The sequence below is a fragment of the Papaver somniferum genome, unplaced genomic scaffold (assembly GCF_003573695.1).
Source record: "Papaver somniferum cultivar HN1 unplaced genomic scaffold, ASM357369v1 unplaced-scaffold_30, whole genome shotgun sequence".
Taxonomy (NCBI): Eukaryota; Viridiplantae; Streptophyta; class Magnoliopsida; order Ranunculales; family Papaveraceae; genus Papaver; species Papaver somniferum.
In genome coordinates, this window is record NW_020641040.1 from 192,184 (window position 1) to 216,224 (window position 24,041).

At 36.8% G+C, this 24,041-nt stretch overlaps 2 protein-coding genes across 2 annotated transcripts; both read right to left on the bottom strand.

The window, feature by feature from the left end:
- Positions 1-8,046: 8,046 nt before the first annotated feature.
- On the bottom strand, positions 8,047-8,715 carry LOC113341658 (mitogen-activated protein kinase kinase kinase 1-like). The gene has a single exon (XM_026586450.1). It carries the CDS (start codon positions 8,713-8,715, stop codon positions 8,047-8,049), a length of 669 nt encoding a protein of 222 aa, XP_026442235.1.
- Positions 8,716-9,978: 1,263 nt separating this feature from the next.
- On the bottom strand, positions 9,979-10,833 carry LOC113341659 (uncharacterized mitochondrial protein AtMg00810-like). Its single transcript, XM_026586451.1, has one exon. The coding sequence runs from the start codon at positions 10,831-10,833 to the stop codon at positions 9,979-9,981; it is 855 nt and encodes a 284-aa protein (XP_026442236.1).
- Positions 10,834-24,041: the final 13,208 nt, after the last annotated feature.

The following is a 24,041-nucleotide window of genomic DNA, read 5'->3' on the forward strand; positions in this document are numbered from 1 at the left end:
TAATTTTGTGTCAGGTGGCCTAAGAGATAGTGACTTAGATAACACGGAAGCTCATACATACCTCAATAACCACTGAGTCTAAGGTTAATCATATCAATTCAAAATGGCAACAATCAATAGTTGCATTCTGCCAAAATATTTCCACTATTGACTGAAATTGCATGTACAAGAAAAAAAAATGAATGATGTACGATACCTCGAGTCCTTCGTTGTTCTGATTTGGTGGTAATACTGCAACTTGAGCCTCCAATTCTGCAACCCTTCGTTTGAGCATTGCATTTTCCTCTGTCAATTGAACGACTTTACTTGATGATGATGACTCGCCCCAAAACTGTTTCGGCTTCACAGTGCTGCCAAAGCAACGGACCCGACCACGCCTATCTGGTCCCATTATAGCCGCAAATGCATCATTTTGTCCACCTAAAACGACTCCAGATCCAGGTTGGTTATCCTGGTTGTGTATTTCCACCATTCGATCCTACAAGTAAATCAATCTCGAAAGTTAGGCCAATTCGAATTACAAATGCAAAAAACAGATGACCCGAAAGAAAACTTAAAAGTATAAAGGTATACGTATTGTTCAGCAACAACAGGATCCATCACTTCTTCATTTGGATCTGATGTTTTCCTTTTCTTTGTCCTGGTCCTACGAAATATCTCGTGTCGTTCAGGAACCTTCCTGTTTTGGCTAGCATCTGTAAAATGAAATTTTGTGCTGTTGGTGCATATAACATACGAAACATCCTCACCAAGATCAAACTGACAGAAGCTTTACCTCTTTTTCATATTCCATATGTGTCTTGGAGCCACCAGTGTGTTGAATTGTTTGTTTGGACCTATTTTGTTTATTCTTAGCCGCCAACTCCTGTTTCAAAACAAATTCATAATAATAAACGATGCTTGTTGTGAGCCTTGAGCTAGTGGGAAAATGATAGAAGGTCTAATAATAGCATGGATAACAACAAATACGTACTTTATTTTTCTGGGTATTCCACATTTTAACTAACGGCGCCCACTGACTTTCCACAACGTCTGCAGGTCGGTGTGCAAGATTTTGCGCCTCACTTCTGTTCGGATCATACCATGCTGATTTCATTGTATGTTTGTGATCCCTCCAGTAATGATTAAGCCTACTCCTGATGGTAGCATCAAGTTCTTGGGGGCATCCAAATACATGTTGTCATTAAATACAAAAACAACACAATTATTAGGAAATGAATGGCTCCGTCAATAAATTTGATGCAAACTTGAACAAAATGAAACCAATTAGATGTAAATTTAAAGTACTATCCAGAATTATTACCAAATAATTTGAAGGGCAATGAACTTCACCTTTATATTATCCAAAGCTTTCTGAATCCGATTAGGCGCCATATACTTCCATTGGATACGGACAATGGAAGCATGTAACCATCTATAGCTAGAAGGATGATATAATGAGCTAGGTCTGATCGGTGCTCCCCAGAAGGCTGACTCATGAAGTTTTCCACTGGTAGCTTCTGTCCCTCTTCGACATCTTCTAGGAATAACAACTTTCCTTTCCCTCGAACGCCCTTTCCTTTTGTCCCTTCTTGATCAGTCATCCTACAACACATGGAAACAAATGACGTAAAGGGAACCAATGATGTTAGTACAGAAAACAACATCAGGTCTCCTGCAGTTCTTGCTAAGGAAATAATAAGCACAAATCATAACGTAGTATAATAAGGACAAATAATGTAGTATTATAAGCACAAATAATGGTTCAAAACTTGTACAGAACTAGTTCGCAAATAGAAAATCCTAATTAAGTTACAAATGATGAACTTAATCATCATCGATTCAGTTGTTCAGGTCAACACTATCACCATCATCTTCACTATCACCACCATCATCATTATCTGTAACCCCATCTACGCACTCTTCATCTTCTGATTCTTCCTTGTCCCTGACGTATTCTTCTTCTTCTTCGTCATCTTCTTCTTCTTCTTCAATGTTTTCATAAACACTTCCGTTTTCTACACCTTGTTAACTATTAACATTCTTTGCTGGAGCATCAACAAACACCCCAATCCCTTCATCTCTAACAACGCTGATATCATCATCTTCAATACCAACTTGCTCAGAATCCCTTCCAAATGGATTAATGTCAAGTAGTTCATCAGCATTACCCTCACCCATGTCAAAAACATCCCTGGGTTTATTCCTTACCACCACGTGCCAATCCAAGTCTATAGGATCTTGAGAATAAAAAACTTGCCGCACTTGAGAGGCCAAAACGAAAGGTTCTTCTTTCTGTGTTGGTATGCGATGATTGAAATTTACGAGAGTGAACCCTAAGTTATCTACCTTCTTACCTCTGCCTAATCCACTAACAACATCAAACCAGTCACACTCGAATAATACAAATTTACGTCCTTGTCTATAAGTCAGCTCAATTATATCTTTAACTTGTCCATAATATGTGAGCTCAGTATCATTGTTCGGGTTCTGATCCGCTACATTCCTATAGAAAGGTGTTGTTGACTCTACTACAATACCACTGTTCTGTGTCTTTGCTCTAGAATCCTTACTGACTGTTCTGAAGCTATAACCACGAGTAGTATAACCGGTGAATCGTCTCGCAGTTGTGAATGGACCTTCAGCTAGCACGTCCAATCCTTCTGCAAATGGTAATTTAGCTTGACCAAGTAACATGATATGGTCCCTGAACCAATCAGCAAACTCATTTTTGTGTTTCCGTTGGCGCTGACGTTAATTCATTTTAGGGTGTAACATAGCCATAGTGGCTTTGTGTTGCCTATATCAAAGAAACAAGAAATTAATTAGAGATAACTTGTCCATGATAAATTTAATTAGACCAGCAAATACCTAATTAGTTATATCATTAGAGATCCAATTACAGAAAACAGAAATCTTACTCTGCGTATGTATCCACGTTAGCATCATGAAAAGGATATAGTCGTGCAACAACTTTTTTTGATTGCCACTTAGAACAATCCGCGCAGCATTCCCAATGTGTGTATCATCCACGTATCTAACTGGTCTGTTTATTCGTGAGTCTACATCTTTGAGGTACCTCGACAAAAATGTCACACATTCATCAGCCAAATATCCTTCAGCAATGGATCCCTCCGGATGAGCTTTATTCCTGACATATTTCTTGAGAGTGTACAAATACCCGTTGAAGAATGCAAATCGAATAATCCTTATTCCAATTCTATGATGAATTCATTGATGCAGGAAACGAAATTCACCGATGAATGATGACTAAGAACTTATGCAATCTCAAGTTCAAACAAAGAAGAAAATAAAGTGACACTAGTTTAACTTTAGAAGGTAACAAAGAACCAAATTTAAATGCACAAAAAAAAATGAAGATGTACAACATTCAATCTAAAAGGTAACAAAGAACCAAATTTGAATGCCAAAAGAGAAAGAGAATAAGGAGACCATATACCTTTCAATCGGGTACATCCATCGATACTGAACAGGTCCACCAATACGCGCCTCTGTTGGCAAATGGATAAGCAAGTGTACCATAATGTCAAAGAAGGCAGGAGGAAATATCTGCTCCAAGTTACAGAGAATGAGTGCGATGCGCTTTTCCAATTCTTTGAAGTCTTTAGGCCGTGAATTCTTGGAGCATAGTTCTTGGAAGAATGAACTTAGCTCAATTAACACAGAACTAACTCTATCTGGCAACGTCTTTCGAATTGCCAAAGGCAATAGCTGCTGCATTATCACATGTGAATCATGACTCTTTAATCCAAAAATCTTACGTTGTTTCATATTCACACATCTTGCAATGAGTGAAGAGTAACCATCTGGGGTCTTCAAGTTCTTCAAGACACTAAGGAACATCTCCTTTTTAGCATTATCCATAAAGTAACATGCATTTGGTAAGAAGAATTTCTTCCCATTTGCAGTCATAATTGGGTGAAGCTCAGGTATGAGATTTAGGAGCTGAAGATCTAACCTTGCCTTTAGACCATCCTTGGCTTTCTTATCCATATCCAGCAGAGTACCAATAACGCTATCGCACACATTCTTCTCAGTGTGCATGACATCTAAATTGTGTTTGAGTATATTATCTGCCCAGTACGGTAGTTCATAAAAAATACTCAATTTCTTCCAATTGCCCGGCATGTTACTCGTAGCTGGCGCAACACACCTTAAGTCAATGAGTACTGTACATAGATGAAATGATCATGACCACCAACCTTTAAGTCTACGTTGTCTTCTAGTATATTGGAACAAATGTCAATTTCCCTATCAATTACCACCTCTTTTATAGAGAGGAGTTTGTATATATTGCGCCAGTTAATATAATCAATCAATCAAAGTAAGACCAAGATCATTGAATTGGACCTTTCAGACACACATGCTCGATTAAAAAATATATTCTATTGGCATGGAATAATCACAATTACATTTGTGGATAACATGACAAACACACCAATTAATGACATTCTGAGATTATACTGGTTTTGTATCCAATATCTGATTAGCTCATCAGCTCGCTCAAACTAGCTAACACAATCCATCCGCACTTATATTATTTCTTCCCACTAAATAATTCCAATAAAACAACAAAAATACAAAATAAAACAATTGAGATTTCTAGGGTTAAATTAGTATTAGTAGTCACTTGAATGAACTACATTCCCACTTTTGAATCATGTTTTATAATACCAATTGAATGAAATACCAATTGGTTATTGAGATTATTTCAAATCTTTAACCTAGAGATTTTGAAAACATAATTCGCAACCCCTAAAATCAAATCAACGTAAGATTGAAAGAGACAGAGAAAGAAATTTAACCTGAGAATTAAGTTAGAAATTGCTATTGGTGCTTCACTGCGAACAAATTTGAGATCACACAGGAGAAAATCACGAACGAGAAGAAGTTTTTTCAGCAGAAAGTGAAGAGAGATAAACTGAAATAAACGACGATATAACCAAGAAAAAAAGAGAAGGAAAACGTTATATTGTGCTTTTAGGCATAAGATAAATAAATTACTAATTTCGAATACAGATTATAGACATGACACTGTTTGTCAGCAAAATGCGGTACAAACCTTTAACGACGCTGCTGTAATCATTCACTTGTCATCAATTAAACTTCTGTTGGCCTAGTTGTTCGGAGAGAGGTTGGCAAATCGAGATCTGCTAGTATGTGCCTGATAGAAGTAGAACTACGTCGGGGAAAGACAAAAAAATTACAGACAACCGAAATTTGAACCATAATAATTTATAGTATTTTTATCTCTAATATATCAGCTATTGCTCTTTTTTCATCCCGGTGACAGAACCTGCTTTACTACGAGGGGATTCAGTGTTCCTTGTGGGTTTGACCAAAAGTCTGCGAGCAAAATCAAGGAAATCAAATGTTGTTGATCCTTGTGCTGCGTTGTAGCACAACTCGTATAAAAACTGGCCAGAGTACATGGCAACCAATATGGAGGTGATTGAACTTGATTCTGGTACTTTCTATCTTTTTACCACATTGACTAGATCCTAATCATATAAAATCTCATGCATTTTCGGATACTGACTACTACTTCATTCATAATTTTGTTTGCCTTAGATTTCGGTGGGTCATTTTCGGGCGTGCTCTCCGATGAGCGTGGAATTGTTCAAGCAATTTGGGGAAGATTGACAGTTTCAACTACTAGAATTTAAATTTGCAATACTCGAACGAGTTTAGCCTGGTGGTACAAAAACTACAACTGGGTCTGAGATTGTGTGGATGTACATTTCTAGTAGAGATTTAAAAGGGTTTTAGCTAAAGAGGATACATTCTCAGGTTAAAAAAGTAGAATCAATCAATCTAAAAGAAAAACAGAAATCTGACCAAAAAAAGAAAAAGAAGCACAAGTTGAATAAGATTTTTAAAATAATTCAAGAACCTAAATACAGACAGATATGAACAACTAAACTGTTAAGCATAAGATAACGAACGCCGGCATCGAATACATCAGATAACGAACGAAAACATCGAATAGTCAAAGATAACTTTGAACCTAGTCGCCCAATTTCTTGAATACAGATTTAATCGCGTTCATCTAACAAAAACAAAAAGAAAAGAAATAATAACCAAATCCAGGTTCACATGAATATGAACACAGACTAAGGAACAAACTTACAAACTTACGATTAACGCAAACCACTAGCATACGTGTAATTATAATGAAAGCTTGACGCAACATTTCAGCTAATCCAAATCAAAAGATAGACAAGCACTCAGTTGATACTACTCAATGTAAATGGGATTGGAACCCCCACAGTACACCTTTTGGTACAATTACCAAGCACTCAACTAACTCAATTTCAAGTGGGATTCAATCCCTGATTCATTCTCACTATTAAAGAAAATCCTAGATTCCGTAATAAAAATGAGAAAGGGGCATGAAGCAATATTCCAGCTAATTGGAATCACAATGCAAGTGAAATTGGAGCCCTTAAACCTAACTCTGCCAGCATTTAAATCCCTAATTTCGAATCAATTACATGATATGACAAAGTATAAAACTATGAGCAGACATATCTCACATATCAAGCAAAATAAAATAACGCACATCACTAATTTGTTGAAGAAATCAGTAACTGAAATTTGATATAAAACTACCTGAATTCCCAAAATCGATGGAGATGCGGAAAGTGTGCTCTTGTAATTTGCAAACCCTAAAATCAAAAAACAACAATGTGAGGTTTTAAAAAAGAATTCGAAAAACCTAAAATCAAATCAACGTAAGACTGAAAGAGAAGGAGGAAGAAATTTAACCTTAGAATCAAGTGTCGCTTCACTCCGAACGAATTTGAGATCTCACAGGGGAAAATCACGAACGGAGGAGGTTTAACTTAACGAGATTTTTCAGCAGGGGAGGAAGAATGTGAAAAGAAACTGAAAGAAGGCCGATATAACCAAGAAAAAAAGAAAAGAAAATGTTTTCCTGTGTTTTCATGCGTAAAATAATTAAACTACTGATGACTCAATCGCAACCGTCAAAAATCTATCTATTGGGGACGGCTAAAAATAATGCGTCCCTATTAGTGGACCAATAGTGACGGCCATACAGAGACGTCCCAAATAGAAAGTTTTAGGGACGGCTAAAGTGGAGTGTCCCAACAACTAACCTCTAGGGACGGTTTTTTTTAGAAGTGATCGTCCCTATAAGCCTTCTTTTTTGTAGTGATCATAACCTACGGAGTAAATTGTGTTATTTAAATCTTTGAGCATGAGTCGAGTGTTGTTTCTTCGGGTATTCAGATTAAGGTGCATTTTAACAAAACTACGATCAGAAATTATTTGACGCCAAGACTTGCAAACACACTTACATATTGATGCTGCTCTCACTGGTACCCTTAGAAGGATTTTGAAGTGGACATCTCCAATGACGCTCGACATTGACGCCTTGGGTTTTCTGTTTGCAAGGAGCTTTTCTGATTTTTTCTTCGCTTAAGTTTTTGCTCAAGTTAAATAGGAAAAAAAGAAGAGAGTTTATGGGCAAAAAGAAGCCCGCCCACTAGTTCTCTGCCTGAATCCCGCCTAGACGTTGCTGGCTTGCTGCCATTCAAGGTTACCGGCCCAACACCTGTAGCCCATCTCAACCGGCCATGTCACCATTACAGCTGCTCAGTTGTATTACGTTCTACATTGAGCCTGAGACTCGAAGTGCAGCCATCAAGACCCAATGCAATTCAGGTTATGAATCAATGTCCTGGCAGTCACAGTATGATTTTTGAGAAGGAACATTGGCAAAGAAAGAATGAAATAGTATATACCTGTTCTCCAGGAAAAGTAAACCATTTTCGCCATAGTAGATCATAAGATTTTCATACTAATTAAAAATCATAGATAATTTTCGTGTGTATGGTTTACGTTTTTCAGAACTTCGGATCAATGCAGATTGATCCATAGTTTCTTATATAGACACCAAAACCATAACAAAAAACCAAAAAGGTTAATTCTGGGAAGAGCATTCTTAGCTGATAACAAGAAGTGGCTTAGATGCCCTTAATCCGTTCTGTCTTCGCTCATGTAAGACGCGAGGTTCAAATATTACTTCTCCTGGTCTTCATTCCACCGGCTTCCACAACCTGCACAAAAAGGTGCCCCAGAGGGTTTCCTATATATCATACACTTCACATGTCCAACAGGGTCACAAACGCCTGCGCCACAATCCGATACTCTATCTTCAGCATACATCTCCCTTCTGCATTTAACACACTTGCCCAGCTCAGGCTTTGGTGGAGGACCCAAGTCTGACTTGTTTGAGAATAGATGAAGAAATCTCTCACGTACACGAGAACCAGCAAGGATTTGAGGCGATGTGGGTGTGTTGAGTAGACGTGTAAGTTGAAATTCCCTAAGAGTCTTCCTCCAAACACAAGGATCGTTGAGAGAGACTTCAAGAACACGAAGAAAAACAAAAAGTATGTGTTCGCACGGACTCTGACGATCTGGGCAACTGCACAAGGAGGTTGTAGATAACCTGACATTGTAAACATCACCAGTTGCACCTAATAAGAAGAAATCAGATTCACAGCGGTGAAGTAGACACAGACGTTCTTGGAGGGCTTTTTGTATTCGATCTGCAACCTGCTGGGTTGGTTCGTTGAGCATTTTTCTTTGAATTGGATCCACAGGTTTCACACCCACAAGAAGGTTTCTATTGATTTGTATCCAGCTCTTGGTAAGGACTTTTTGAGCATCTGATCGGTTCTGCATTAACTCATTATACTACAATTAGGAACAACTCTAATTGCCAACAAGTTCAGATTTCATATGCTGCCACCAAATCTTGATTTCAAATGAACTGGCCCAATTTACGTGTTCATTTTTGATAACGCTAACTTTTATATTCAATGAAGGAATATACATTATGCAAGTCTAATAATGAAGGAAAATTAAAGGAAAAAATTAAACAGATAACAGCCCAGTGTTTTAAGACCCATTACACTAATCAAAAGTAAGAAAAGGCCGCAAAAATAAACAAAGTTGAAGGTTAAGAAAAATAACCTGATAAAGAATATGCATCCAGTTATCACCAGGAAATCGGACGTGATCCAATATCTCACCATATTTCTCAAACTTGCGCAACACTAATTTGATACTATCATTTTTGGAGAAACTGTACAATTCAACAAAAGGAGGATATTACTAACTCCAACTGCATCGCCATGAAATAAAGAATATGAGTGGCAACTAACAAGAACCTACGAATGAGTATACTGGTGAAAACAATCCGCGAAGGACTAAACAAATCACCATTAAAGTTGCTCGCTATAAATTGAACAATGCGCTAATGGAAATTTGAAACAAACATGTTGAATACTTGTTAGAAACCAAGGAGTCTGGCAGTTCAATAAAAAGATTAGTAAAATAGTGGTGCAGCAAAGTTCCAAATGCTATTGCAAATGCTTAGCAGAGCAGCAAACAAAGTGGTGAATCAAGAATCATAGAAACGTAAGAATTCCATAAACCGATTCATATTTGCTCAAATAATTGGGATCTCACAAAAATCTCAGACGATAACACGAATTCCACTAAGTAAACCCAAAATTTCATAACAAGAAGTGAAAACTAGACATGAAAATAAAAAATGGACCAAAATTCTCCCAAGTGCGCACAATTTGTAAGAAATGTGATTCATTAATTGTGAAAGTTACATAACAAGACACAAAACATAGTCTTATATAGACTTGTGACACAACAGAGAAAAGTAATAATACAGGAGTTGAACCGACACTACAGAGTAGTTATGACAGGTGAGAAACAGCTGTCATGAACTAACTTATCCTATGGCCAGGATGAATTGCATAGATTGAATACGTACACTGTATGGATATGGCACATGATCTAACATCCCCTCTCAAACTGATGCACGTACAACAGGCATCAGTTTGTTCTTCAGTAAACCAAACTGCGACTTGGACAAACCCTTTGTGGAGACATCAGCTATCTGACTAAGAGTATGAATATATGACACCCTCAGAAAACCAGTAGTAACTCTCTGATCATGTGATAATCCACCTCAATGTGTTTAGTGCGCGCATGGAAAATTGGATTTGCTGTTAAACTGCTAGCACCAAGATTATCACAGTATAAACGACAGGGAAGAGATAAATAGATAGATAATTCTTCAAACAAATAGGAAAGCCAGAGAATTTTAGCTGCTGCATTTGCAAGGCCTATGTATTCAACTTCTGTGGAAGATCGAGAAATAGTGTGTTGCTTCTTGGAAGACCAGGAAACTAAATTACCTCCCACAAAAACACAATATCCAGAGGTGGATTTTATGGTATCAAGACAACCGGCCCAGTCACTATCACAATATGCAGTAAGTTCTGAGCAATTTCCACTGCTCAAAGTAATACCTTGACCCAGAAAACCTTTTTTAATGTATCTGAGAATACATTTAGCAAGCTGAAGATGAATATCTGTAGGGCTATGCATAAACTGGCTCACATAGTTTACTACAAAACTAATATCAGGTCTAGTAAGCGTCAAATATTGAAGTCCACCCACTAAGCTTCTATAAGAGGCAGCATCTTTGAGTGGATCACCATCATAAGCAGAAACCCTTGGACCAGATCCTACTGGAGTTTTACAAGGTTTACAACCCAACATATCATGTTTCCTGAGAATATCAATAGAATATTTGTTCTGTGTAAGAAGCAGCTTATGAGCAGAATAATCCAATGTAGCTTCAATCCCTAAGAAATAGTGTAAGGGTCCAAGATCCTTCATGGAAAATTCAGACTTCAAAGAGTCAATAAAAGAAGTAAGTAGAGATTCAGAGGTGCATACAAGAATAATGTCATCCACATACACCAGGAGAATCATTTTATCTGACTTCTTGTGACAAATGAGCATAGAAGTATCACAAACAGAATTTTTGAAACCAGACTTGAGTAAACATCCACTAAATCTCTCATACCAAGCTCTGGGAGATGGTTTTAGACCATATAATGATTTCTTCAGCTGACACACATCTGTAGGGTGTTATAGATCAACAAATCCAGGTGGTTGTTCCATGTAAACATTCTCCTTTAAGTAGCCATGGAGAAAAGCATTGCTCACATCAAGTTGTCTCATACTCCAGTTGTTTGAAAGAGTTAATCTCAAGACACATATGATGGTGGTAGCTTTGACAACAGGACTAAAAGTCTCCTCAAAATCAATACCATCTACTTGGTGATATCCCTTAGCAACTAACCTAGCCTTGTGTCTCTCAATAGTACCACCAGCATGTAGTTTGGTTTTATAAACCCATTTGCATCCAAGAACATTCATGGAGGAATGATAAGGAACATGAATAAAAGTATCATTCTCATGTAATGCAGTATATTCATTCTTCATGGCAGTAATCCAAACAGGTACTTGCTAGCTTCTTTAAAAGTTTTTGGATCAGAAGGTGGTTTAAGTAAAGTTTTAAGAGCAAGAGGAACCTGATGTTTCAAAGTACTATGAGCTACAAAATCTTTAGAAAAAAGTTTAGGTACATGAATACCTGACTTGGATCTTGTATGTATACCAGAAGGAGCTGAAGTAGAAGTTGCAATGCTAGTTAGCTCAGGTGATGCAGTATCAACAGTACCAGTTGACTCAGCTATGGTAAGATCAATAATGGATGTTGACCCATCTGATATAGGATCAATAATGGCAGTTGACCCATCTGATATAGGAGCAACAGTAGCAGTTGACTCATCTGATATAAGATCAACAATGGCAGTTAACCCATCTGGTATAGGATCAACAATGGCAGTTGACCCATCTGATATAGGAGCAACAGTAGAAGTTGACCCATCTGATATAGGATCAACAATGGCAGTTGACCCATCTGGTAGAGAATCAATAATGATAGGTGCCTCAGCTAGGGAAGGAGCAACAATGGTAGTTGATTCAACTGTAGAAGGAACAACTGTATATGGAACTTGAGCAGAAGTCTTTGAAAAAGTACAGGATGTAGCAAATGGAAACTTTCATCAAAAACCACATGAGTAGTTACATATATCCTGTGAGTACTTATGTCCACACATCTTTAGCCCTTATGATGAATGTTATATCCCAAATAACACACAAGCAGATGATTTAGGAATGAGCTTATCTTTCCTATAAGCCACCAAGTTTGGATAACATAAACATCCATACACTCTAAGAAGAGAAGAATCTGGCTTTGAATTATATAACACTTCATAAGGAGATTTATAGTCAAGAAGCTTACTTGAAAGTCTATTGATAATAAAAACAACTGCTAAGAATGAATCAAACCAGAACTTCTTTGGAAGAGAAGCATGAAAAGATAAAGTATTCCCTATCTCTATGACATGTCTATGTTTCCTCTCTGCTGAGCCATTTTGTTGATGAAGATAAGGACAGGAAATTCTTAAGGCAATACCATTAGAATCAAGAAAATCTCTAAATGCTCCTTTAACAAGCTCAAGAGCACCATCACACTGGAAATGTTTTATCTTAACAGTAAACAGATTCTCAACAAGAGACTTGAACAACTTAAAGCAATGAACACTGTCTGATTTATTCTTCATTGGATAAATCCATGAAAATTTTGTACAATCATCAACAAAAAGAAGATAATACTTGTATCCCAAATGAGATTGTACAGGACAAGGGCCCCAAATATCACAGTGAACAAACATAAAAGGTAGACCAGAAATATTATCAGTAGCATGAAAAGGTAAACACTTATTCTTAGCTAACTGACAAGAGCCACAGACGGAAGTACATTTTAAAAATAGCTTGATAGCAGTATTGGCGTCAAGCTTATGAAGAATTTTCAGAGCAGGATGGCCTAGTCTTGAATTCCACATAGTTGAAGAAGCTACTAAAGTAATAAATGCAGTACTATGATGAGAATCATTATGTTGCTGAGCAGTGGTATTTGTAGAAGAGTGTCCAGATATTATGGGATATATTCTATGTTGCATCCTCCCTCTAGCAAGAATAAGTTGGTTCCTCAATTACTTGATTTCATATCCTCAAGGATAGAACAAGAATACAAAGTTATTTTCTTTAGTAAATTGAGCCACAGACATTAAATTGTCTTGCAAATGAGGAACATAAAGTACTTTTTGTAGATTAAACTGCTTAGATGGAGTAGATAAAGTAGAAGAACCGACTAAAGATATGGGAAGTAACTTACCATCTCCAACCATAACCTGTTCAGTACCAGAATGAGTAGAAGTACTTTGTAAAATTGAAGCATCATTGGTCATATGGCTAGAAGCTCCTGAGTCAGGTATCCAAACTGGTCCTGAGTGAGTATGACTCCAATAGCCTCCACTCTCATAAGCAGCATCAGAAGGAAATTGGACATTATAATCAAACTCATTAGAAAACCAAGGAGAGGAAGAAGAATCACTTCCCGCATTAAGATCAAGTCCAATAAAAGCTTTCTGGGGAGGAGTTGAACTGTTTCTTTAAGGAGCATATCGAAATCCACCGATTACCCTGATGACCTTGTTTATGATATATTTGACAAGGAATGGATCCATAATCTATAACTTGCTTCAATGCAGGATTAAACTCAGTTTTTCTAAAACCAGGAGGAAAATTAGGTGTAGATGATGGAGACAATGATGATGAAGGTGATAAGTGTGATGGAAATGAAGATGTAGGTTTTCGAAAATTAGAGTTATAAAAAGAATTATGTTTCTTCACAAAGAAAGCAGAGTTTGTTGGATCTGAAATTAGTGTAGATAAGGAATCTGAATCTTGTTCTTTCAAGAATTACTCATGACTAAGATGACGAGATCGAAGTTCAGAGAAAGATAATGGAGGCTCTCTGTTTTGAACACTAACAATAAAGTGAATAAACTTTCGACCTAGACCACTAAGATATACATTACCAGATCAGAGTCTTGCACTGGTTCACCAATCTGCGCTAAAGAACCTGAAATTGTCTTGATTTGATGAAGGATATCATAAATTGTGGAAGAGACTTTCTTTATTGAGTGAAGTTTAGATCTCAACAAAGACTTACGAGCAAGAAATTGATCACTGAAATGTTTCGCCAAATGCATCCATTTTTCTCTTGATATGTTTTTACCAAGCAATTCAGAAGAGAATGATCTAGCCACTGCAGCGTTAATGCAAGATCCAACAAATTTATCAATTTGTAACCACTCAAGATAGTTTGGATTTGGAATTTGAGTGTTGTTGATCATCACCATAAGATTCAGGTGGAACAGTTCCATCAACAAAACCATAAAGGTTTGTACTGGTAAGAATGGAAGAGATCTGATATTTCCATATAAGATAATTTGAGCGATCTAGTTTATCAGAAACAAAATTATTTATGTTTTGAAAAGGAATTGTAAATCTTAGCTGAAAAACAAACTGATTGTAGAAGGAAGATTGTAATTGAGGTTGTTTTGGTTGTATTTGAGGTTGTTGTGTTTGTATTTGAGGGAAGTAAAACGATGAAGGTTTTGAGGAGGTAATGTATGTTTTAGAATCTATGTTGGTGTGTGATGAAGATGTTGTTGTTGTGTAGTAGTAAAAGGCAGTCGTGGTGATGATTGTTGAGTTACAGATGGTGGTGGTGGTGGTGGTGGTGGTTGAGAAGAAGAAGAAGGTAAAGAAGTTTGTTGTTGAGGTTGTAGTGATGATAATGGTGGAAAAAACTGTGAATTGTTGATGTTTAGAGTGTTGTTGTTGACAGCGGAAGACGATGCAGTGTGTTTTTGAGTGGTTCTCACCATTTTTAGGGTTAAGTTGCAGGTTTAATGGTGGTTTGAAGGTTGTTACAGGTGAGGATCATAGAGAAGTCAAAGTTCCCTTTTAATATCTGATACCATGTAAGAAATGTGATTCATTAATTGTGAAAGTTACATAACAAGACACAAAACATAGTCTTATATAGACTTGTGACACAACAGAGAAAAGTAATAATACATGAGCTGAACCGACACTACAGAATAGTTATGACAGGTAAGAAACAGCTGTCATGAACTAACTTTATCCTATGGCCAGGATGAATTGCATAGATTGAATCCGTACACTGTATGGATATGGCACATGACCTAACACAATTGAAGAATGGAAATGGGTTTCATGGTATCAAGGGTTCATCCCAAGAAAGATTAACCAATCTAAGTATACAACCATGAATTTAATCATAATTTATCGACGAAATCATATTTTAATTAGATAAAATGAATGAGTGAAAAGAAAATTATACCAAACTACAGTCACCCACTCCTCCTTTGATGGTGAACTCTCCTCTTTACAACGACTTCCTCGGGGGACCCTTTCCCTTTTTTTGCAACCGAATCTTCATCGCTACCACTATGTTCCTCGTAGGCACCATCCCTACCATACAATCCATACACCGCATCATAATCAGTATTATCATGCTCCTCATCGCCATCAGTACTGTCATACTCCTCATCGTCATCAGAACTGTCATGCCCCTCTTTAAAAGAGTGAGAAGAACTTGCCTCAAATCTTCGTTTCAATGGAGTAAGAAAATCCTTTCTCCTTACAGATAAAGGGGTGCCAACCATTCCAGATTTTAAAGTTTTGATCTTCTATTTTGTATCAATTTCTCCTTCAGAATCAGAAGATATAATAAGTAAAGGATTATCCATTATCTTAGAGAAAAGTTGCTGATTCAGATTCTTGGGTTTTGATTAAAGGGTTTTAAATGGAAAAAATAGTTGAAACACAAAATGATACGTATGATCTCTATACTTTGGTAGCTATTACTATAAAGGCGGAATTCAGAATAACAATAGACGAGAAAATTAGAAAACAGAACAAAAGTAGTGATTCGAAGAAATTTATCTTCTCTAGATTATGAACAAGAAAACGATTTACAATTCTCTTTTTGTTACGCTCACAATCTCTCTAAACAGTAATTAACCCTAAACTGTTTGCTAAGCTTGGTTTTACAATAAATAATTGTCTCACAAACTTCTATAGGTTTTCTGTTCTAGTATCTGTGTCCTTAGCTATTAGCCAAAGCCCTCTATTTATAGCCTTCATCGTACTCAGCCGATCAAGGATTTCTATTAGGAATCCATTTCCTAAACTAAGAGTATTTCCTAAAAAAAAAACTCTTTCCTAACTAGGAATTCTTCTTAGAATATAATTCTTCCCTCAACTTATCTTGAGGTTAACTAAGTTCCCTAAAGGAGTACGGATACACCTGTATCATGGGTCCCCCTTTTAAGAACTTGAACTCCGGTGAGAGTTAAAAATAAAGGTTAGGTAACTCGAGAGTTCCTTTTTCCTTGTTAAACCAATTGGCCTTGCTAGGAACTTGACCTTTATATCCAATTAGAAAAGCTTCCTTTTCTCCTTGTCGTGTTTTAGTCACTCTTCGATCCAATATGCAGTCTTCCTTGAGTGGTTTCTCTCTATCAAACCATAATTCTTCTACTCGTGGTAAGATCATAGCGTCATCACCCATTAATGGTGGTTCAAACAACTTCAAATATTCAGCATTTATAACCGAGTACATTCCTAGATAAGATGGCAGATCCAGACGAAAGGCATTATCACCAATCTGATCGAGAATACGAAATGGCCCGTATCGCAGTGGCTTCAACTTCTTACCTTCCCCCTTCAGTCATTCATTACCTAATTTTATCCATACCAAGTCGCCAACACCAAAATTGCAAGGTACAAGATGTTTGCCATGATTTGCTTTGTATTTGGCTTGTGACTTCTTTAGTTGTGCTTCAACAGTCGCATGAAACTGAGATATCTTCTCCAAGAACTTTTGTGACTTTTGTCGTTAAATTACTTCCTTACCCCCCATGGAGGTGTCACTAGAAAATACTAGATCGAAAGGACTAGGTAGTAAGTAACCATAGCACGTCTCAAAAGGAGATTTTTCCGAAAAACTATGAATTGCTCTATTGAAAGCAAACTGTAGATATGGTATACTCTCATCCCAAGTTTTAGGATTCTTAGAATTATATCCCCTTAACATGTGAACCATAGTCTTGTTGACCACTTCTATTCGTCCGTCTGTTTGTGGATGAAAATTCGTACTCTTCTTCAACCTAGTGTCCATCTTCTTCCATAAAGAATCCCAAAAGTGACTAAGGAATCGACTATCCCTATCAGAAATAATCGAAGTAGGTAACCCAAAATGCTTCGACACATGCTCAAAAAAGATCTTTGTTGCACCTGCTCCCGTTATTGTCTTTGTACATGGAATTAATCCAATCATCTTGATGAATCGGTCGACCACAACGAACAAGTAACCATAACCAGACTTGGTCTTTGGTAACCCACCAAGACAATCCATAGAGATACTCTCCCATGGTCTTGATGGTACTGGTACTGGTATATATAATCCACGTTTTCTGTTAGAAGGCTTAGAAGTGTTACACAACTTACACCCTCGAACTAAGTTAGCCACATCATCTTGCATCTTCGTACAAAAAAACATAACGCCGTAGGTTAAGTAGAGTTTTATTCATCCCAAAATGGCCAGCAACTCGGGAAGTGTGTGCCTCTCTCATCCACTGTAAACGATCTCCATCTTCTGGTATGCAAAGTAACTGACCTTTGTATAACAATCAATCTTGAAGTTCAAAATCTCCTTTCAAACCACTCTTTACACCTTCTAACACCTTTTTGAAGTCCTTGCTAGATGCGTATGACTCTGCATACTCTTGAGGAACAATCAGATGAATTCTCATGTCCACCATTAATGCTCGGACTGGTGGACGAGACAACATATCTGCCAACTTATTTGTTACTCCCTTCTTGTACCTAATGAGAATGTTGAAACTCATCAAGTAAGACATCCACTTCATGTGTCGGGCTTGTTGTAGTTTTGTTTGTACGTGTGGATACTCCAATGGTTTGTGATCTGAATGTACCACTACTTCCTTACCTAAGAGATACACTCGCCAATAATTGATACATTGATATAAAGCATAAAATTCTTTGTCATAAGATGCGTAGTTCTTAATAGTACCTGAGAACAATTATGAATGGTACTCCACTGGTTTACCATCTTGTAACAACACTCCTCCCAATGCATAGTTAGAAGCGTCGGTCTCAACTTAAAAAGTACGTTGTAAGTTAGGAAATGCCAATAGTGGTGCTTCTGAAATCTTCCTTTTTAGTAACTGAAAAGCGTCTAAATGGGTTTGTTGTCATTCAAACTTTTCCTTAGCTCCCGTCAAACCATGCAATGGTCCTGCAATATTTGAAAAATGCCGGATAAACTTACGCAAGTAGGCACAAGACCCTAAGAAACTTCTGATTTCAGTTACGGTACTAGGTCTAGGACACTTAGTGATCACTTCAACCTTCTTTGGATCAATCTTCCGTTGTCCACCACCAACAATGAATCCAAGGTACACCAACTCCTCCTTTCCAAACTCACACTTGTTTACGTTCAACTTCAGCTTGCCTTCATGTAACACTTGAAACACCTTCTCATCGTGAACGCGATGCTCTTCCCAAGTTCTGTTGTATATAAGGATAGCATCCAAATAAACAATCACAAAATCTTCTATAAAAGGTCGTAACAAGTCATTTATCAGACGCATAAGCGTCACTGGAGCATTACACAAACCAAAAGGCATCACCAACCATTAGAACAAGCCTTGTTTGGTTTTGAAAGAAGTTTTCCATGTATCATATTCTCGGATTCTCATCTGGTGGTATCCGAATTTGAAATACAACTATGTAAAGACTCGAGATTTTTCCAATTGATCCATCATGTTGTCTATCCTAGGTAGAGGATAACGATTACTTATAGTAATCTTGTTCAATGCTCTATAATAAATATACATAAGCCAACCTCCATCTTTCTTTGGTACCAACAATACCGCTAATCCACAAGGTGAAGCACTTGGCACTATCATTCATAATTCTAGGAGTTCCTGGACTTGTTTCTTGATCTCATCAGATTCCTTGACGGTCGTGCGATAAAGACCTACATTAGGCAAAGAACTCTCCCCAGTCAACATTATTTCATGCTCCACACTCCTTTTTTGGTGGTAACCCTGTGACATCATAAAATAAATCTTTGTATTTCACTAGTAGAAAAATGATGATCCGTAACAGTTAAAAACTGTTACTGTATTATTTCCGTAACAATTTTAGTTTTTTCTGCGGTGTTACTAAAGCCCCTGTTACGGAAAGTTTATAAAACCTGTTACGGAAAGGCTATTGAAAAATGACTCATAAATTCTAAAACTATTACTGTTGGTAGTTTTCAGTAACACTTTATAAAATATATGTTGCTGAATAATTTCTACTGTAACTATTTTACATAAAACCGTTACCGTTAGCACTTTATTGTAACATGTTTGGGAACAAAGTATTGTTATTGTTTGAGTAACCGTAACAGTTTTTATTGAAACTGTTATAAAAACTGACAGTTTTTACTGACTACCATCACCTCCACCTCTAGCGCCACCACTACCTTCACCACCAGCACTGCCACAACCATCAACACTAGCATCTCCACAACCGTCACCACCATGTCCGCCTCGTCCACTACCATGAGTTGGTCTTCTTGGACATGAAATATAAATTCTATAAAAGTACACTTCACAAGATTCGACCTTGAGACCTATTGCATTCATTATAACTCTTGAACCACTCTTCCATGTTTTCCTTTTGTTTAATGTTATCCAAATAAAATATTTACTCTCATTAGACAGTAAACTATACCTCCACCACCTTCGTCGTCACACCACGCAAGTACAACACAATATATATTTTTAATATTCTTACATATTTTTACAACTTGTTTATTATTTTGTATTATATTCGATTTTTTCTCAAACCTTAGGTACGAGCCATGGCTAGCTCTCGTGCTTAGAATTAAATCAAGATGTTAAATTAATGTCAGTCCATAACTAGTTATTTTTTTTGAACCGGATACCCAAAAACTAGTTATACAAATAAATAATTTCCAGAAATGTCACGATAATGTCAACTATGGTAACATATTAAACATGTTGCAGTAACATAGATATATAGTAACATTTAGTTTAAAAAACGTTATGATAATGCCAACTACGGTGACATATTAAATATGTTACGGTAACATAGCTATATAGTAACAGTTGGTTTAAAGAACTGTAATGGTAATGTCGACATACGAAATATGTTACAGTAACATGGGTATATAGTAACACTTACAATAAAAACAGTTACAGTATACAACCTGGATGATATTATGTAACAGTTCTTACGAAAAGTGTTACTGTTATTTAAATATCTAACATTTAGTAACAGGCATTTTACGAACTGTTACTTTATAAAAGTTTGAACTGTTACTAAATGTCACTTTTCTACTAGTGTTTCAACTTCAACCTTTCTAGGTCGCCTTCTTGTTGAGCAGTCAAGGATGCTAAACATACTCTACTCGGCTCCTCTTCAAGAGAACGGATCACAAGTAAAATGAACTTTGTGCTAGCATTCACCAACCGCTTAGCCTGAGTAGCAGTGATTAAGCTTGCTCCCTCAAGAGGAGAATATATAGCTCGAATCACAAAACTTTCCCCGTCTTTGGTAAAGGTATACTTTTGTTCCCTTTTGTGTAGAGTCGCATCTCTATCCCATAGGTAAGGACTACCTAGTACTACCTGGAAGACATCCAAAGGAATTACATCGCATGTAACTTCATCAATATATGACTTATCTAGAGCAAATTTAAACATGCACTGCTGTGAAACTTGTAAGCCTCCTTCCTTTTGAAACCATCCTAAAGGGTATGGTTTTGGATGTTTGTTAGTCTTCAATCCTAACTTCTGCACCAAAGAATTTGAAAGTAAATTCTTCTGACTTCCCGGGTCAATAACAGCATCAACTAGTGACGTTTTGACTTGCATCTTCATTGTGAAGAGTCGTTTCCTAAGATCATCTTTTGAAGGTCTTTCTTTTGCCCCTGTCATAAGAGAAAGCTTTGAATTGGGTTCCGTTAGTCCATGGACTTCTTTTGGAGTTTGAGTGACTAGTGATGCCTTCTTGGCTTCTTTCTTCTGCAAACCCTTTAGGTTTTAGATGAGGGTTCTTAACCCAACACTTGTCGACAACGTGACATGTTTGCTTGCAATGGGTGCAAGACAAACCTTCCTTGTCATTAGACTTCCCTTCTTCTTTGCTCCTTTCACCTCCTTTCACAGTGGTACCTATAGATTTCACCTTAGTATTTCCCTTTGAATCAGATTTCTTAAGCCTGTCCTCAATGGCATTAACTTTTATACTTGCTTCGGAGATAGTATCCACCGAAAACATCTTCAACTGCTTTCGTATATACTCATGGAACCCGGAAATATATTTCATATAGATAACATAATCTCCCAAGTCTAAATCCAAAATCATAGCTTGATTCTGAAATTCCGAAGTATACTCTTGTATGGTTTGGTTGTAAGTCTTCTTCAGGTTGTACCACTTGAACCATCTCTCCTCAAGGTAGCCAACCGGATAAAAACTGTTTCCTTACAACTGCCTTGAATCTTTTCCACGATAATACTCCCTTACCTAGGTTTTGTCTTTGATAATATTTCCACCAGGTTAGAGCACTACAAGAAAATGGGCCTTTAGTGACAAATGTTTTCCCATCAAATTTTTTTTAGTCATGAAACATATTCGCTTGTGACGAATATCAGAATTGTTAGTATAAATATCTTTTTTGCGGCAAAAAAGATATTTTGTCCTTACAATTGTCACCGAAAGCATGGATGACAACCGAAACTTGTCATGATTTCCTCTGTCGCTGATGATTTGTTCGGGGAGAATTTCGCTAGTCACCAATTATACTTATCCTGACAATGATAAATGTTGGTCGCAAAAATAATAATTTGTAACTACTATTTCGTTTTCTCTTTAAATATATATAGGGTGACAATATCCAATGGCTCTTGAAAACATTTAACTGCGACGAGACAATATTTTGTCGCCATACTGTTTTTGCATGAACAGCGGATAATAGCAATGGAGCCTCCTTGTTATGGTGATATGCCTCGTCGATAGTTGTTTCTGTTTCTGGTTGTACTTCATTGATATCCATTTCAGGAACATCCCATATGTGTCTATGATGCATTTTCTGAACCACTTTCCAATTTGCTCCATGCTTATAGTCATCTAGGTAGAACACTTGTTGCGATTGTGATGCAAGAACGAAAGGATCACTCTTGTACCATATTCTATTAGTATTTATACATGTCAAACTATAATCCTTTCGAATTCTTGTATTTCCAGGAGTTACGTCAAACCAATCACATTTAAATAACACAACTCGGTATCCATACAAAAAGTCTAACTCAATAACATCTTGCAAGCTACCGAAGAATTCAATTGGCTTACTATTGTGTTCCCCATCTACTACCAATCCGCTATTCTGGGTCGTTCGACGAAGTTCGCGTTGTTTGGTATGGAATCGAACTCCATTATAGATACAAGCAGAAAATGATTTTGCGCGAGATTCAACACCCTGTGCTAACGAATGCAATTCATCACTAACCCCTGAAAACTTTTCATGATACAATTTTCCGATCTGCAAATTTTCAGAAAAAAAACAATAAAGAAAATGAAATTATTATTTGTAAACAATAATGATATAGAATCCTTAAAGGTACGTTTTTAGCATGGATTGCATTCATAATTTCATATTTATGTTTATTTTTATTGGTATGGGGTTTACTAGTAATTCAAACCTTATTGTGTTGTTGATTTTTCACATGTGCCATGGACTTTCTTTATATGTTTCCTAATTTGGCCCTCTGCTTGGAATTCATCTTAGCTCGCTTTTTCGTGTTTAACTTGGGGTTAAGGCATATACACTGTTCCTCCTTGTTGAGTGATGCATCTAAAAACAATATGTTTTCTTTTTCTTACGAGATTGTGCAATTTAAAACATAAGAGCCACTTGAAATGTAACTAAACTAGAAAATGAGATCATCCCATGCAGGGACGTTTCAATCAGAAATGAATAAATAGGTATCTTATTCAAAATGATGTTTAAGAATTAATAAGCTGCGAACACCAAAAAAAACTTCGCTAGTATATAGTTAAGACGAATTTGGTGCATTGCAGAGCACAAACTGTAGTGGAAGTTCCAAAACTTAAAGAGGATTTAGCCAAGAATTATGTATGCTGATCACTAGAGTACTACAAAACACATAGTACCAACTAAAACATGTAGTACAATAATTATATAGGATCATTAATTGTAAAAATCAATTACTTACCCGATTTCGAAACCACACAGGAAATAGTTTTTGATGCCTCTGTAACAAGTTGTCATTTGATTCTGCTTTCAGCACATTCAAATGTTCACTGTATTGGCAAAGATAAATAAGAAAACTTTTTGATGCTAATGAAAATATTTAGTGTACAACAGAATAACAATGTTATTACAAGATAGGATGAGGCACTTACTACATATATGGTTTCACCTCGTCACAATTATTGAGTATATACCAATGTATATGTTCTCGTTCTTCTAGAGTCAGTGATTTTATAGCTTTTGTACCGAAGGGACGGACATCCTGAGCGAAAACAGACAGCTTTCCCTTGCGTCATTGACTATCATCTGAATTATCATCATTTCGTTCTGGGCGATTAAATTTAGTTTCAATCCCACGTAAATACAATGAGCAAAATGTCAAAGCTTCATTAATAATGTATGCTTCCGCTATTGAACCCTCTGGTCGTGCTTTATTCTTCACGTAACGCTTAAGTGTTCCAAGGTACCTATATAAACAACAACTCTTAAAACTATGTGATTTTTCTATGAACAACAAAAAGGTACTTGCACTATAAGAAAAACACAAGCATATGAAATAAATACGTAATGAGAGTTAAGAGCACCTTTCGATAGGATACATCCAACTATAACCAACTGGACCAACAAGTTTAGCTTCTCGGGGTAAGTGAATAGCCAAATGAACCATGACATCAAAAAATGCCGGTGGAAATATTCTTTCCAACTTACAAAGAATCAAAACTATACCTTTTTCCATTTCTTCCAAGTGACTCACATTCAGTTTCTTCGCACATAAATCATGAAAGAAACTACTCAACTCAATTAAGGCAGTGCATAC

Bases quoted from the DNA above. Each gene is read 5' to 3' on its own strand.
- LOC113341659 (XM_026586451.1), bottom strand. From the start codon at position 10,833: ATGATTCTCCTGGTGTATGTGGATGACATTATTCTTGTATGCACCTCT.
- LOC113341658 (XM_026586450.1), bottom strand. From the start codon at position 8,715: ATGCAGAACCGATCAGATGCTCAAAAAGTCCTTACCAAGAGCTGGATA.